The sequence below is a fragment of the Gracilinanus agilis genome, chromosome 2, assembly GCF_016433145.1.
Source record: "Gracilinanus agilis isolate LMUSP501 chromosome 2, AgileGrace, whole genome shotgun sequence".
NCBI lineage: Eukaryota > Metazoa > Chordata > Mammalia > Didelphimorphia > Didelphidae > Gracilinanus > Gracilinanus agilis.
In genome coordinates, this window is record NC_058131.1 from 43,655,779 (window position 1) to 43,672,557 (window position 16,779).

The 16,779-nt window shown below is 39.3% G+C and overlaps 2 protein-coding genes across 2 annotated transcripts in view; both read right to left on the reverse strand.

Moving 5' to 3' along the window:
• CFDP1 (craniofacial development protein 1) overlaps positions 1-16,779 on the reverse strand; it is a 140,924-nt gene that overhangs the window by 53,649 nt on the left and 70,496 nt on the right. The gene's annotated exons all lie outside the window — the stretch shown is intronic.
• On the reverse strand, positions 5,502-6,732 carry LOC123236730 (tubulin-folding cofactor B-like). The gene has a single exon (XM_044663122.1). The coding sequence runs from the start codon at positions 6,519-6,521 to the stop codon at positions 5,781-5,783; it is 741 nt and encodes a 246-aa protein (XP_044519057.1). The 5' UTR covers positions 6,522-6,732; the 3' UTR covers positions 5,502-5,780.

Below are 16,779 nucleotides of genomic sequence, written 5' to 3' on the forward strand. Positions count from 1 at the left end.
GTTTTTAGCTCTAAAATTCTATGACAAGGTCTCAAGATTAGAATAGAGTTACACAATGTATGTATAAATTCAACTGAGAAGCCTAATTTCCTCAGGCTGTACTGCTGAGATCCTTCATTACAGAGCAGATGCAGCTAAGTAGCTCAATGGCTAGAGTGCCGGGCCTGAGGTCAGAAGACTCATCTTTCTGAGTTCAAGTCTGGCCTCAGATACTTACTAGTTTTGTGATTCTGGAAAAATCACTTAACTCGTTTGCTTTTTAAAAACAAATGAAAAATGAAAAAAGTTACGGCAGAATCTAGGAAACTGCCACAAATTCTAATTCCAGTATCAAACTATCAAGCCTGCTCTGCTCATACTTTTTAACCCTATGTTTTTTGCAGAAACGTGAATTATTATGCGTTACTATTTGATTTTTTAAAAAGGCATTGCTTTAATTTAATTGTTTTTTTCATTGAAAAATTTTAATTAATTATTAAGAATATTTTTCCATGGTTACATGATCCATGTTCTTTCCAATCCCCACCCTCTAGTTGAAGCACAATTCCACTGGGTTTTACATGTATCACTGATCAAGACCTATTTCCATATTATTGATAATTGCACTAGGGTGATTGTTTAGAGTCTACATCCTCAATCATATTCCCATCAATTCATGAGTTCAAGCAGTTGTTTTCCTTCTGTGTTTCTACTCCCACAGTTCTTCCTCTGAATGTGGATAGCGTTCTTTCTCAGAATTGTCCTGAATCACTGCATTGCTGCTATAGAAGTCCATTACATTTGACTGTACCACAGTGTATCAGTCTCTGTGTATAAGGTTCTCTTGGTTCTGCTCCTTTCACTCTGCATCAATTCCTGGGTCATTCCAGGTCACATGGAATTCCTCCAGTTAATTATTCCTTTGAGCATAGTAGTATTCTATCACCAGCATATACCACAATTTGTTTAGTCATTCCCAAATTGAAGGACATCCCCTCATTTTCCAATTTTTTGCCACTACAAAGAGTGCGGCTATAAATATTTTTGTACAAGTCTTTTTCCCTATGATCTCTTTGGGGTATAACAGTGGTATGGCTGGGTCAAAGAGTAGACAGTCTTTTAATGCACTTTGGACATAGTTCCAAATTGCCATCCAGAATGGTTGGATCAATTCATAACTCCACCAGCCATCATTGCTTTAATTTTAATAAGTTAGTATCAACACTGTCTGTTAGATTTCATCTGAATTCTGCTGCCATTTAAAGTAGTCTTCATTTATATAGTTGGTAGTCATTGTTCTTTTGGTACAATATTAAATTGCTTTAAAAAACAACTAGACAAATTCCTTGTTCTGACAGCTGTTGAGTTATAATGCTATATTTGAAAAATAATTTAATCCCAATCAACTTTTATCAAGTTTTTTCTTCCTCATTTCATTCTTTGCCTTCATAGGTAAATAGAGGGGATTTAGTATAATCACTATAAAAGCATGATTTTATCATTGGAGAGCTCTGGACTGTTTCTAGGACTGATTCACCCTCCTATTCCAACTCCACCAACTTTCAGTATGTGGCTATTTTCACTGAGTCTCAGTTTCCTTATTAATAAAATGGGTTGTTGTCTTTTTTTAATCTCACAGGGCTGCTATAAAGAAAGCACTTTCTAATCCTAAAAATGCTGTATAAATATAATGCATTATTTCCCCCAAACATTCTTTACTCTTATTCCCTTTTAGGCCTCTCAAATTTCTGTTGGCATTCTCATTTTCAGGGCCTCTGTCTTACTCCCTGTGGAAAAAGTGCCACAAGAACAGAAGATGATATGCACAAAACTACTCCTTGTCTCAGCATGTTTATTCCAAACACACCAGCAAAACAGGGCTGTCACCTTCCCCTGCTGACTCATTAAGGGCAGGCAAGGCTGTCAGAGTCTGTTGAGGATAATGAACTGGTTTCTTCAGTTCTCTGTCACCTCCTAGCTCCTGGGCTTCTTCCTTTCTCTGTTACAGGTTACTGAAGACAAATAAATTATCAGCAGGAACAGTTTCCATCTAGTTCTTTTACTGGAAAACTTGATCCTTGCTGACTGACCCCAAAGACGGAAGGAGAGAAAGGCCCCAGGAAGGGATTCATGGTGCAAAAAGTCTACGGGTAGGGGAACAGAGAGTATATGGGTTTAATCTTTTGAAACTAGGTCACTAGATTAATAATCAGGAAATTTGTATTCTATTTCATATTTTGACTATGTTTGGATTTAACATCAGGCAAAATGCTTCTTCAACCATGAAGTGAATACTACCTCCTTTCTGCCCCTCCCAGGACTGCTGTGAGAATTCCTGATTAAACACTCTGAACTCCTTATAAGAAAGAGACCAGCCAGAAGTAAGCACAAGCTCCCTAGGTACTAACTTTTTATTATAAGTCTAGGTAAAAAACGAAATGTATTTTAGCCACGGTCACTGCTTTAGCTTTTGGAAAAGATGGGGAAAATATAAAGCTGTCTTTACAGATTCCACTATATTACTTTTCTAGAAAAGAAATAATGGCCACCACTACCTCAATTACTTTCAGTTAACCATTCCTGTCTTAACTGGTGATTGAGTTTTAAAATGCTGGAAGCCCTAAAAATTCTTCCTTTCTTTTCATAGGCATTCATTTTCTTCTCCTTTGTGTAAGAGCAGGTCCTTTGTTTGGAATTTCATTTCTGAGCAGCCTTGAAGTACTCTGGGAACAGTGTGACTATGATTCCTTCAGACTGTGATGTGTTGACTCAATATTCTCCAGCAGAAAAAGCTGTGCCATATCATGGAAGAAGATAAACAAATGCTAATGGAATTGTTTCAAGATGAAAGGGATTTTTAAAGTAAGTGAATGGAGAGGGCATACCAGCTGGTGTGATTCCCACAGTCCTTCAGGAAACATGGGGCAGCAGAGCACATCAGACAATCTTGGGAATTTGTAACTTCATAATCAGACCAACTCAATTTTTAAAACCCCACCAAACCCAAAACTTTCAAACATAACTGATTTAGGGGAGTCTATTTTAGCTAACAGGATAAAATTCTCAAAGGCTGCCTGGAATAAGTGAAAAAGAAATAGTTTCACCAAAATGATGAGCCTTAATCTCTTTTCTTTCATGTTATTTTAATTAAATTGATTGACTGAGGTTGAGTTCCTAAAATGGATGCATAGAAAACTGAATGTAAGTGATAAATTGCTCCTTTAGTGTAACAGTCTGGATTATATACAAACATTCCAGATTCTGTTGTGTAACCTTCTGCTTTTTCTTTAAGATTTGTGTTTTGTCAGGATATAACAAGAACCTTCAATATGAACACTGCTCTCACTAAGAAAAATTTAAAATAAGGTGCCCAGTTTGAAAGCTCTCATTTGGTACAACTGTGTTATGACAATAGATCATTAGTTATTTGGAATCCAATGGACCAGATTGCATGGAAGTAGCAGCACTGCTCAAGCAGCACACCAAGCGAGGCCAATGAAGAGCTTACAAAGTCTTACAGCAAATAAGGCTTCAGGGACTTAGAAGTTTGTTTTTGTTTTTTTGTTTTGTTTTTTTGTGGCTGTATACGGACATAAAATGGAATTAGAAGCCAAACCCATTTAATTGCTTTGGAAAACAAAACTGCTGATGCTAAGAATGCTCATCAGAAAAATACCTATATTAGAGGGGTTCAATTCAATATCAAAAAATTTTACAATGGGTTATGCTCAATTAATCTACAGTAGATTATATTTGTGGAAGGTGCAGGAAAGGGGGAAAACAGAGGAAAAGGGACTTGTAAAAAAGTGATTCTTTGTTATCTCAATAATAATTCCCACAGAGAAAACAGAAACAATATGGTTTAGAGAGAATGTCCTAAATGTGTAGATCAGAGAGATGAGTTTCCTTTCCATGAATGATGATGACTCAAAGTCTTCAGAAACTGAAATGTATGGAATGTGAAATGAACTTAAGTTGCAAGGAGAAAACTGGGAAAAGACTGATCTTTATTATAAGCCACATGTGATTCTGATCCCAAGAGGAAGCTTAGTTGTCATATTGCCTAGTCATATACTCTGGGACTATGGGAGGGAATAAGCAAGAGTCTTCTTGCTAAGAAGCTGTGTGAAAGCTTCCAGAACCCCACCCAAGAAGTCTGAGTGCTGGAATGCCAAAAAACAATATCCTTGGATGATAGATTGAGTAAGCAGTGGCTTACAAATTCAAGGTCAATGCTCAGAATTAATCTGCCATGAGAACTTCAGCCTAGGCTTAAACATATTCTGGATTACACAGTGCTACCTAGAAGAGATTTCATATCAAGTGCAGGAAGAAGATGAGTTTACATTGGGGGCTCTGATAGGTTTGTGAGACGGATCACTTTCAGGCTTGCAAGCTGTTTACTGTAAATTAAGTGTTTCAACCTGTAGCTGTGGATTGCCACCATTTAAAAATCTGTATGATGAACAATATTCGGAAAAAGTTATTTGTAGATGAGATAGACATGAGGAAAACTAAGGCAGAGACATAGCATCCCTTGGTAAAATTCAATTCTGAGTATATACTTAAAAAGAGTGAACTGATAAGTAAGATGGGGTCAAAAGCAACAGAAGACTACAGTAGTCAGATTGGGAGTACTTCAATGCACAAAGCAGTGAGGTGGTACAATAGAGAGCTGAGCCTGGATTCAGGAAAATCTCTTTCAAATCTAGACTCAGATATCTATCTATCTATCTATCTATCTATCTATCTATCTATCTATCTATCAGCTGTGTGACTTGGGCAAGTCACTTAACTCCTCTTTCCCTTGGTTTTCCCTCAGGGTTGTTGTGAGGATCAACTGAGATATTTGTAAAGCTTATAGCATAGTATCAGGCCAAAAGTTAAAACTAACTAAATGCTTATTCCCTTTCCTTCTGTAGTACCATGGATATAACTACGGTAGGACAACTAGCTTTTTGCCCCTATGGCGCCAAAATTTAGAGGGCATTAAAAGCAGCTGTGGTATTACCAGTGGAAATAACTGAATAAGAAAGGAACCTTAAAAGGATAATTAATTAAAATAGAAAGCAACCAGATGAGTAATGCTTCCAACCTACCTTACTGCCCCTTACATTCAAGGTGACTCTGTGGCCCAGCTGTACCCAAATGCCTCCCTCAGGGTCAGCTTATCTAGCAATGGCCTTATAATATTCCAGGGATTTCATCCCACATGAGGCATTGTGTCCCAAGAGATATAAGGAAGTCCAAAGTTTTCCTCCAAAATAATTTTCCTCACCATGGTCCCTGAAAAGTCATTTTTTGGGTGCCTTGCCTTGGCCCAGGTAGATGTGCCTTTTTTTTTTTTTTTTTAAACCCTTAACTTCTGTGTATTGGCTCCTAGGTGGAAGAGTGGTAAGGATGGGCAATGGGGGTCAAGTGACTTGCCCAGGGTCACACAACTGGGAAGTGTCTGAGGCCGGATTTGAGCCTAGGACCTCTCATCTCTAGGACTGACTCTCAATCCACTGAGCTACCCAGCTGCCCCCTAGATGTTCTTTTTGGCCCTTGCTTTTTTTTTTTTTTTTTTTTTGAGGATTTAGGGGGCATTTAATTCACTTGTCTCACAACCTCACAAGAGCTGAGGGGAAAATAAGATAAAAAATACAACTCAAGATAGGAGAGGGCAAGGGGAGTATGCCACAGACACGGAAAGGAAGAGTGCAGACCCAGGCTGGGGAGTGGGGAGAAGATGGGGAGGCTGTATCCAAGGGGATGACCCTCCCCCAGTAGTGTTTAATCCCCCACCCCCACCAGGGGGGTCACATCTCGTCATCATCCAGTCCGTAATCCTCCTCTGGGAAGTCCCCCACAGTCACAGTGTGTGGCTTGACAAAGGCACCATACTTGTCCTGGCACTCAAAGTATCGTTTGCCATTCACACTGCCATCATGCTTCCCAAGAGGTTCATCATAGCGGACACCAACCCAGTATCCAGGCTTGAAATCTGTGAGTCCCACATACATGACGGTGCCCCGCTTGGTGGGCTGGCCGGCTGCCTGCACCTGGCAGCGGCTCCCCACTACAATGGCCTGGGCATGGGCCTCCTCCTCAGCTAGTCGCTGGGCCGCTTCGGCCTCCCGTCGTTTCTGCTCCTCTTCATTGAATTTGCCCATCTTGCTGCGCTTCAGGAAGGAGCGTACGGAGTCAGGTCTGCTTTCATAGGCTGACTGTGAGATCTCATACTTCTCCACCTGGGATAGGTCCTCAAATTCACCCAGACGGGCTCCACTTCGGTCAATGACATGGATCCGACAGCCATCATCCACTGGGTAGGAGCCCAATAGAGCATCATCCTGGTCAAGTTTCATGCAGAAGCTGTCATCAACACCAGAGAGCTCCAGATCCATGCAGGAGGCTGGGCTCCCCACAACCAACTCCAGCTTACACTTGAACTCCGCTAGAGTGAGGCCGCGATTGTACCGCTTTTCTGAGCGGAAGCTATTGAGGGAGCTGCTGATAAACACGGTGACCGTGGGCGACGACACCCCGGACACATCCATTCTTGCGGAGGGCCGCCGGCCCCAGCCGCTTCGCTCCTCCCTGGCCGCCGCCTTCTCGCTCCCTTCTGGCCTCGCCGCCCGAAACTGCCGACACCGCTACCACCACCACAGCCACCTGGCCCTTGCTTTTGAGTGTGAGAAATGCTGGTGACAGCTAGGATGCTAGCAATATCCCCACTATATGATATAAGTAGTTTGTGCTGAAGCTACATTACAATTTGAGCTTTCTTGGTTTTACTACTTAGCAGCCTGAGGCACAGTCTAACCTAGGTTAGACTGTTGGCAATGGAAGGTACAGGAAATGTTGCATTTAACTTGACAAATTGCAAAACTGTAGCAAATTGCAAGCTGTCTTTCATTAAACATTGTAGTTTATTTAAAATTACTAAAGACATTTAATCAGAGACAAATGGACGCAGAGTACAACCTTAAGTTACATAGAAATATTTGCCAGTTGACTCATTCAAGCATTTTGGTTTGTCATTTGTTTTTACTATCTCTCCCTCCCACGCTCTGGATAGGAGAGACTTTTTAATTACAATATAATGTTCATGCCCCTTTGCTGGAATTACTTTTCATTCATGCTATGGCTAAGGATACAAACCCCCACACCCATAAATACAGTCATAAAAACTCCATATAAGCATTGTAGTAAAGATTGTACTCAGTTAAAAAGAAGGCCCGATATACATACTGATGGTGTCCAGTGGCCTCCCTTTCACCATGCCCCAGAAGCTAATTATATTCCAGAGTCATAAAAGGCTTTTGCTTTATTTCACAATAGAATGAAAGCTTCTCTAATTCATTTGATGAGTTTAAGGTGATTTTAACTAAGAAATATCTTACTAGCTGAGAAAAGTCAAATGTGAATCATTTTCCAATAGCCTCATTTCTCAAAGAGTTTCTACATATAAGACAGCGACTTCCCTGCCTCTACAAACAGGACAAAAATTAGACCTAAAGGACTAACTACCCTTGTTCATGTATTCTTTTACTTCCATTTCTTAGAAACTATAATACCTTCTCTTGTCAAGAAATCTTCCATGGAAGAATCTGAAGGTGCTACCACTTTCCAGTTGGCTACAAGATTAGGAATCTTCGGTATGATTATTATACTTTAATAATCAAAATTTAGAAATTATTATTCACTCTTACTAAAGTACCCATGTCCCTTAGATCCCATAGTTTATGAGGAAATCTGGACACAATTAGTTTCAAGCTGTCTTGCTGAATTAATGGAATATCTCTTAAAGCATTCCATGTACTGGTCTTCTTGGTAGATTAGTTTTCTTATCTAACAGGAGTTATAGCTAAATTCATCCAAAGAGGTCAATATACAAAACCTGGGGCTCATTTCCTTCCTTTCCAGTCTTAAAAGTCTAGACCAGTGGTTCCCAAACTTTTTTGGCCTACTGCCCCCTTTCCAGAAAAAATATTACTTAGCGCCCCCAGACACATACTATCACTGCTCCCTTACAGTTATTCGCTGCCCCCAAATGCACCTGTGGCCATCACCGCCCACCCTGGATCGCTGCAGCACCCACCGGGGGCGGTGGCGCCCACTTTGGGAATCATTGGTCTAGAGGTTTTCTAAACTATTTCTTTTTTTCCCCCTTAAAAGAAAGTGAATAGATTCTCTACCTAATTCAATAAAGACAATTGCCTTACTTTTGATTGTCAAAATTTCTAGTCAGGAAACAAAGGCAGACAGAACGATGTTTTATCAGTCTGATATTCTTCTTTCTATGTCCAAACTAAAGCAAAATCTCTCTTGCTTTAACTTAAACACATTTTTATTTTATTTGGTTCTCTGTGGACTAGGGAAGACTCATTAGCAACTTCCTCATAAAAGCCAATCAAATTTCTAAAGGCAATAATAAAGTCATTTCTAACTTTTCTCTTTTGTAGGCCAAACCACCATTCCCTCAAGAGACAGAAGTTCCTCGCTGGCAAAGAGTGTTTCCCCATCATGTAGCATAGTGCCTGACACCTAACAAGGTTAGCTTAAATGCATGCTGAAAGAATGAATGAACGCAAATTTTAGGAGTCTTCTATTCCTAAAATATTCACCACTTAAACAGAACCAACTACTTAAATCATGCACGAAAATGGACTTCTTCTAAGCACAAGCTCCTAAAAGTATATTGCTCCAAACAATCTCACTCTCTTCCGCCTTTAAGTTCTGGTTACAAAGGGAAAGTATGGACTAGTCATAGGAGGGAATAGGAGATGGAACTTTCATCTCAGTCACCAAAAGGCTGTGATCTAACTACATCTGCAGTGAGGGCACCAGGTGGTTGTTTGGTTTGAATCAAAGATCAGACTAATTATCTGAAGCACAACCAGACTTCCACTTGATTGCCATGATGTGGACATCAATGGTCACATTTAATGGCTAAATAAAGGCAAATATTCCAGTCTCTCTTAAGTGGAGAGAGGCAGGGATCTAGTATTATTGTCCTCAATTCTACTCAACTCTATAATCTGGAATTAGAACTGCTATCTTTTGAAGTAATGGCAAGAGGGAAGGGAGATACCTTCTGCTTTTCGCCATTTCTATTGCTGTTGGCATCATCAAATAGAAACTGAAAAGAACGTAGACTTTGCCAGAGGTCAAGAGTAGAATTTATTTATAATTAGTTAGTAATATATAAATGATGATATGTAAATATTATGCATAAATAAATCTATATCCTTAGTGTCTGTTTGAACCCAGCATTTATATCAGCAATAACTATTCCGTTAAGTACTTAAAATTTGAAAATGTGCTTTAAAGATTACAATGAAGTTCATAGAGCCAACAGGTTCTAAGAAATTGAGAAGGAAAAGTTATCTCTTATCTATTTTTTCTCAACTATTTTTTTTAAACCCTTGTACTTTTCGGTGTATTGTCTCATAGGTGGAAGAGTGGTAAGGGTGGGCAATGGGGGTCAAGTGACTTGCCCAGGGTCACACAGCTGGGAAGTGTCTGAGGCCGGATTTGAACCTAGGACCTCCTGTCTCTAGGCCTGACTCTCACTCCACTGAGCTACCCAGCTGCCCCTTTCTCAACTATTTTTACACTGAGGTAATTGATCTGTCCTTCCTCATCCTTGATTAAAAAAGAATACTAAAGATTTAAAAAGTTAAACATTTCTTAAACGTTGGGGAAAATTCTTCAGCTTCTGAAGTCAAATTGATAAATTTAAAAAGCATCAGAGGGTCTTTTCAAAAGCAACCTCTTCTAAGTTTTTATTTAAAAAAATTTTTTTAAACCCTTACCTTTTGTCTTACTCCAAGGCAGAAGAGTGGTAACAGCTAGGCAATGAGGGTTAAGTGACTTGCCCAGGGTCACACAAAGGGAAGTGTCTGAGGCCAGATTTGAACCCAGGACCTCCCATCTCTAGGCCTGGCTCTCAATACACCGAACTACCCAGCTGCTCCCCTCTTCTAGGTTTTTAAACCTAGCCTTGCTCTTGCCTTCTACTTTACAATGAAGCAATGCCCTTATAATAACAACCACATCAGTGATAAAAATAGATTACTTCTATAAAATACTTCAAGATTTACTAGGGGAGGCCAGCTCCTCAAGATCCAGGGGCTTGAGGTAGTATGACAGCATCAGGGTGTTAAGATAAACAAGAGGCAGTTTGAATTTCAGCCAGGCAGGAATCATAAATACTGTTCTGCTCTGCCTTGAGTAAGGTTTATTTTATATGCTTTGAGATCACATATAATGTTGGCATGGAAATCCATTCTCATTATACATCTTTTCTTAGAGACAATGTATTAAGTCATAATTTTCATTCCCCAGTAACTTTCCATATTTTTCAAGGTGTGTTTGGCATATTTCTTGGGCTACAGTGGTGGGAAAGTACAGGAAACAATTTCTCCATTTATCATTCATTGTTTTTTTTTTTTTTTGTTAATGTACTGTACTGAATCAGGGATCAGGGAGGGGTTAACTTGGAGACTATTCTGGCCTGTTTTTACAGACACCTATGTATGGGAGATCTAAGTTAGGGGTTTTTAAATCTTTAACATTAACTCACTATTTGCTGGCTTGTTCTGAAGTGACTTCTAGGGGAATTTCTGTATTACTGTATGTAAAGGTGGGAATTTCCTAGGAGTTTGTAGGGGGTCTGTAAGGGTTCTAGTAACAGCCTTTACTGTTCTTCTGATTTTTCCCTGAGGATGAGTAGGGATATTGATCACAATAATTCCAATAAAAAGGAGTGTTAGTAAGAGAAGAGTTACACAAGGGTAACTGAGTGAGGGGTTTCCATTCTTCCTGAGGCTGCCATGCACTTCCTTGAGGTCCCCCCTGTGACCATGTCAGACAGGGTGGGTTTTGATGGCCCCTGGTATAAATTGCTTTACATTAGTTATCTCATTTGATTCTTACAACAACGCTATAGAGTAGGTTATTAATATCCACAGCTTATAGATAAGGAAACTGAGGCCAATAAGGTGATTTATCCAGTGTGTAAAGTAAAACATCTATGAGACCTCCATTCCAGCTTTGATCCCATGCACCCAGTGGTGGGACATGGTAGTCACAAAGTCATATGTAGTGTCTGACGATGGCCTGAAGTGAGGCCTGACAGCCTGGTGTAATGCTATTATGGAAGGGCAAACAGCATGATGTTTGAAAGCCATTGGCCAAGAAAAGGAAGGAGGAATGAAAGGTTTTAAAAAGCCAGTGTAGGAAACAGAGTCACTCTCCAGACTTCTGTACCTGTCTCTAGGCTGGCAGTTTTTCTTTGAGCTTTACTTTATCTCTTGATCTATGGGAAGAGGAAAGCTGACTGTAATGGGGAATTGGATCATTGTCTAAAGGCAGAAAGTTTGATATCTATCTCTTTACTAATGTTATGAGGAAAGGAGAGAATGGGTGCAAACAGATAAGAGAGAGATTTTGCACAGTGTGCTGGATCTTACCTCATGCTCTGGAACTACAGAGCTCGTTCTAAAATGTGGGAAATATATAAAAGAGGACAGAGTGAGCTGCCAAGGGCCTTTTGGACTTCCTGTTGAGGTTACAGCCTGAAGCTGGTAACTTCTTCCTGCTTGCAATCTGTGTGAAACTAGGAGAGGTTTGGGGTTTCTATCCCCATGAAGCCAAAGCTACTTACCCTGCTGTCCTATTTGGATACTGTAAGGGGGGAAAAAGGGTTTTTTTTGGTTCAATATATTAAAAGATGATCTCAAGTCAAAATTGACTTTTATGGAAGTTTATTTACAATTAGGAAGGTTGAAGGTAGGGAAATTGAGAGAGAGAAACTCTGGCCCGGACCAGAGGCCCGGACCAGGTAAGAATTTAGAGGCCCCAGCAGAGGAGCACAGAGGTTAATTAAATAAGGCTTCTAGCCACAAGGCCTTTTACAGTTAGAGAGGCAAGAGAGGCCTCCTTGAGGGTAGAGCCTCCAGAACACCAAGGGAAGAGAGAGAGTCAACCTAACTTACCCACGTGACAATTCAAAGGGAAGTAGTCAGAGGTCCCACCAGAGATCCTTCTACGCCAAGTTCAAAACTCCAACTCCCTTCTCAGGAAGTTGCCATCATATTTAAAAGATAGCATCTTTCGTCACTTTCTGCATCCACCTCAATTTGCATGTCCAATCACAATAGACGATTCTCATAGTACTGCCTAGGGGACAGTCAGTTGATTCTGATTCGTCACCCACTCTAGCACACTTGGGTTATGGCCCTCCCAGAATTAGAGGTGTTCCCACCTCTAATTATCACAACATCCTGCCTACTTTGTGATCCACTCGTGTTCCAGTGTCCTGAGAGAGTGTTCCCAACTGCTGAGAAGATCTGTGTCCAACCAGCCAGTGAACCTGTCTGTCATGGGAAGGCCTACAGCCATCTTAGGCCTAACCAGCCAGGGTTGATCCCTGAGATAAAGGGTTAATCTAAACTACTTTGAAGAACTATATACCTTGCCAACATTTATCTGGGAGGATTATAGTGTCAGGTAGTTAGAAAGTTGGGATTTATAGATAGCCAGTGTAGGGAATTAAGGAGCTTAGAAGACCAGAAGACACCTCTTTGCAGGGGTTGTAGAGGGAGGCAGGTTTTAGCTAGATCCCTTAGTTTAGGACAGGGGTCAGCAACATAAGGCTCTCGAGCCATATCTGGCTCTTTTGAGGGCCAGATATGGCTCTTTCTACTGGAGCCATAAAGTCAAATTTTTTTCAGGCACTGTTACAGGAGCGCGCATTGTGAGCACTGTACGGCTTTCACAAAATTACATTTTAAAAAATATGGCATTTATGGCTCTCACAGCCAAAAAAGGTTGCCGACCCCTGGTTTAGGGCATCCTATCCCTTAATCCTCCCTTCTATCTTACCATGGTTAAACCCTGACCTGTTTTATAAATCTGTGGAAGAGTTTGAGAAGTGCTCTGGGCCTTGGGAGAAGCCTTTCAGGCCCTCCTCACTGTGGGTTACAAAGAGACCTTCAATCTTGGCATTTCACAATTAACAAACCATCTATCCAGACTATCTACCTATTTCACTAATAAATGCTTATAAATCTAGTAATAAGCCTCCAGATTAATTTTTAAATTTTTAAAAATTAAAAACTTAAAATAAAAAAAAAATAACACCAGTGTCTCACAGCCAGTAAGCATCTGAGACAGGATTTGAACTCAGGTCTTCCTGACTCCAAGTCCAGCATTCTATTCTCTATGCTACCTACTTACTTCCTTAAGTCTCCCTCCAAATAAGAGTGAAAAACAAAGAAAACAAGAGGAAGTCAGTTATTTAGTGCCATATTTATATAAAGGGGTTTTTCTGCACAAAATTTACTAATCAGAAAATTCTATTGAGTCAGATGTCCTGACAGGAATTCTCTGTGTAACCTTAAACCAATCCATTAACCTCTCTAAACCTCATTTTCTTCATTTATAAAATAAAGGATTTGAATTAAACAACCTTTATAATTCCTTGTATCTACAAAATTGTATAATTCTAGTTTCTGAGGGAGTAATTGCAATATACTTTAGATCACCTATAACATAATACATTTTTATCTAACCTCTCATTTTAACTGTGTGAAATTTTGTTTCAAATTTAATATATACTGTATGTATATGTTATATATTATAAAATGTATATACCAAATACTAAATTTAAGATATAAATATAAAATTTTAAATATTTTAAAAATAAAAATTATTAAGATTCTGCATTTTATTTTATTATTTTTTTTACTCTCAATTGATTTTATTATGTCAACATGGAATCATGTCTCTTATGGAGTACCCTAGGGATCTGTTATTGATGCTTTGTTTAACATTTTTGTCAGTGCCTTGAATAACGGCACATTTATTTATTTTTTTATTTGAAGTTTGGGTTTTATTTTGAATATTTTCCCATAGTTACATGTTTCACGTTCTTTCCCTCTCCCCTAAACCCCCCTAACCCCTCTTAGCCGATGCACAATTCTACTGGATTTTACATGTATCATTGATCAAGACCTAATTCCATATTATTGATAGTTGTATTAGAGTTATCGTTTAGTGTCTTCATCCCCAATAATATCCCCATCAGCCCATGTGTTCAAGCAGTTGTTTTTCTTCTTTGTTTCTCCTCCCACAATTCTTCCTCTGAATGTGGCTAGTTTTCTTTCTCATAAGTCCCTCAACCTTCCTCTGGATCCTTGCATTGCTGCTAGTAGAGAAGTCCGCTATGTTTGATTGTACTACAGTGTTATCAGTCTCTGTGTACAATGTTCTCCTGGATCTGCTCCTTTCACTCTGCATCAATTCCTGGAGGTCATTCATGGAATTCCTCCAGTTTGTTATTCCTTTGAGCACAATAGTATTCCATCACCAACAGATACCACAATTTGTTCAGCCATTCCCCAATCGAAGGACATTCTCTCATTTTCCAATTTTTTGCCACCACAAAGAGTGCAGCTATAAATATTTTTGTACAAGTCTTTTTCCCTATGACCTCTTTGGGGTATAAACTCAGCAGTGGTATGGCTGGATCAAAGGGCAGACAGTCTTTTAAAGCCCTTTGGGCATAGTTCCAAATGGCTATCCAGAATGGTTGGATCAATTTCATAACTTCATCAGCAATGCATTAATGTCCCTATTTTGCCATATCCCCTCCAACATTTATTACTCTCCCCTGCTGTCAATCATTTTAGCCAATCTGCTAGATGTAAGGTAATACCTCAGAGTTGTTTTGATTTGCATTTCTCTAATTATTAGGGATTTAGAACACTTTCTCATGTGCTTATTGATAGTTTTGATTTCTTTATCTGAAAATCGCCTATTCATGTCCCTTGTCCATTTATCGATTGGGGGATGGCTTGATTTTTTGTACAATTGATTTAGCTGTTTGTATATTTGAGTAATTAGATCTTTGTCTGAGTTTTTTGTTATAAAGATTTTTTCCCCCAATTTGTTGCTTCTAATTTTTGTATCATTGTTTTTGTAGATTATGCATTTTAATAGATTTCATGAGAGAATTTTTCCATCTACATCCATTTCCTTCTTATCTTGTCTTATGCTTTTTTCCTCTCTTTGTCCTTTCCTGCTACATCTTTACATATTAAAATAAGGTGGTGAAATAATATGAATAATATTCCTCCTCTCTTTCCCTCTTCTCTATGCCTAAAACTGATCACTGATTCATATACTCTCTTTCCTGCCTTTTAATGCTCCCTTTTAACCTTCTAAAGTTGAAGTTTATTTTGCTTGGGACTATTTCCACCCTCTTAAAACCTCTCTTTTCCCCCTTTTCCCCTCTTTGCCTTAGTCCTTCTTAAGTTTAATACATTATCATACCAAATCATATGTATGAGAACATATGTTCAACCTTCTTTTGTCCTCCATATTTATATATTTATGCACCCCAATTATGAGAAATATTTACAATTTCTTTGTTATTCCTTCCCTAGTATATCCCCTCTCTCCTTCTTTCTTCTTCTCTACCATTAACACAAAACAAAACCACCCCTAGGCCATCTATTTATCATATTTACTTTCCTCAGTAACACTTGAAAACATTAAAATTTTGAAGGGTTGCTTGTCTCTTTTTCCTCTTATTAGAATATAAGCACACAAAAAAATATAAGCACATGATTATCATTTAGTTTCCTCCAGTGGTTCAAATGTATTACTATCTGTCCCCACAGAAGTCCAGTCACCCCTGGCCAATATTGGAATCTGTTGTTAGATATTCAAGTGTACTTCAGGAACCCGTATGGATCAGGAGAAACAGTAAATCTTTAGAAGTTTGAGGTAAACCTCCCAGGCTCACTTTGGGGGTCACACAGCCAGAAACAACTTCCTCCCACCTTGGCTAAAACCCCCAAAGCTACTTCAGTTGACTCTTCACTCCTAGAAGTCCTTGCTCTTGCCAACCATCACTGGATCCTCCTCCTCCACGTTTTAACTCTCTAGGTTCCAAAATGCCTGGCTATTGCATTGCATTCTTACACAAGTCACTTGACCCCCATTGCCTAGTCCTTACTGCTCTTCTCCCTTGGAATCAATACGTAGTATTGATTCTAAGACAAAAGGTAAGGGTTTAAAAAAAAAAAAAAGATCTCCCACTTGAGGGCCAGTGCCTTGAATGGAAAGCAATGTCCTATCAGGTCCCACACTGGTCTGTGGACTTCTGGAGAAAAGCAACAGGTCTTACCTTTCTTTGTGCCCCTTGGACCTAGCACACAGTGTGTAATAAACGTATATTGTCTTTGCATCAAATAATTTGTTTTAAAATATGTGTTTCAGATACAGAAATGCAGACAATGACATTTTCTCTTCAACATACAAGAGAAAATCACAGTTATTTTAGGTGATGCTGATTAACAAAGAATAATTCACACTGTCAGCTCTAAAATAACAGACTTCAACACACATTTTTGCAAGCAAAACTGTGAAACATATCAAGTGTTGTACTGGTTAGTCCTTATGATTCTTCCTCTCTAAATTTCTGAAGCAAGAAAATCAAGCCACTAAACCAGTCCTAAGCATTGTCTTTGAACTTTGTTTCCTTTGGGGAGTACTTCTTGTAAGTACATAAAGAAGGGCAGTGCCTTTAGTAAGTATTTACTATTTTCTAGGTCTGCTCACAGATGCAGGTTTAAGCAAGAGAAACTTTCCCTGTCCTCAAGAAGCTTACCTTCTACTGGGGGAAGAAACACATTAAGGGTTACTGGGAGGAAGAGGGTGGAAAAGAGAGAATATGGGCAAGGAATGGTAAGGAAATGGCAGGAAGTAATGAGAAGATGGCTAGGAAGTGATGAGAAGATG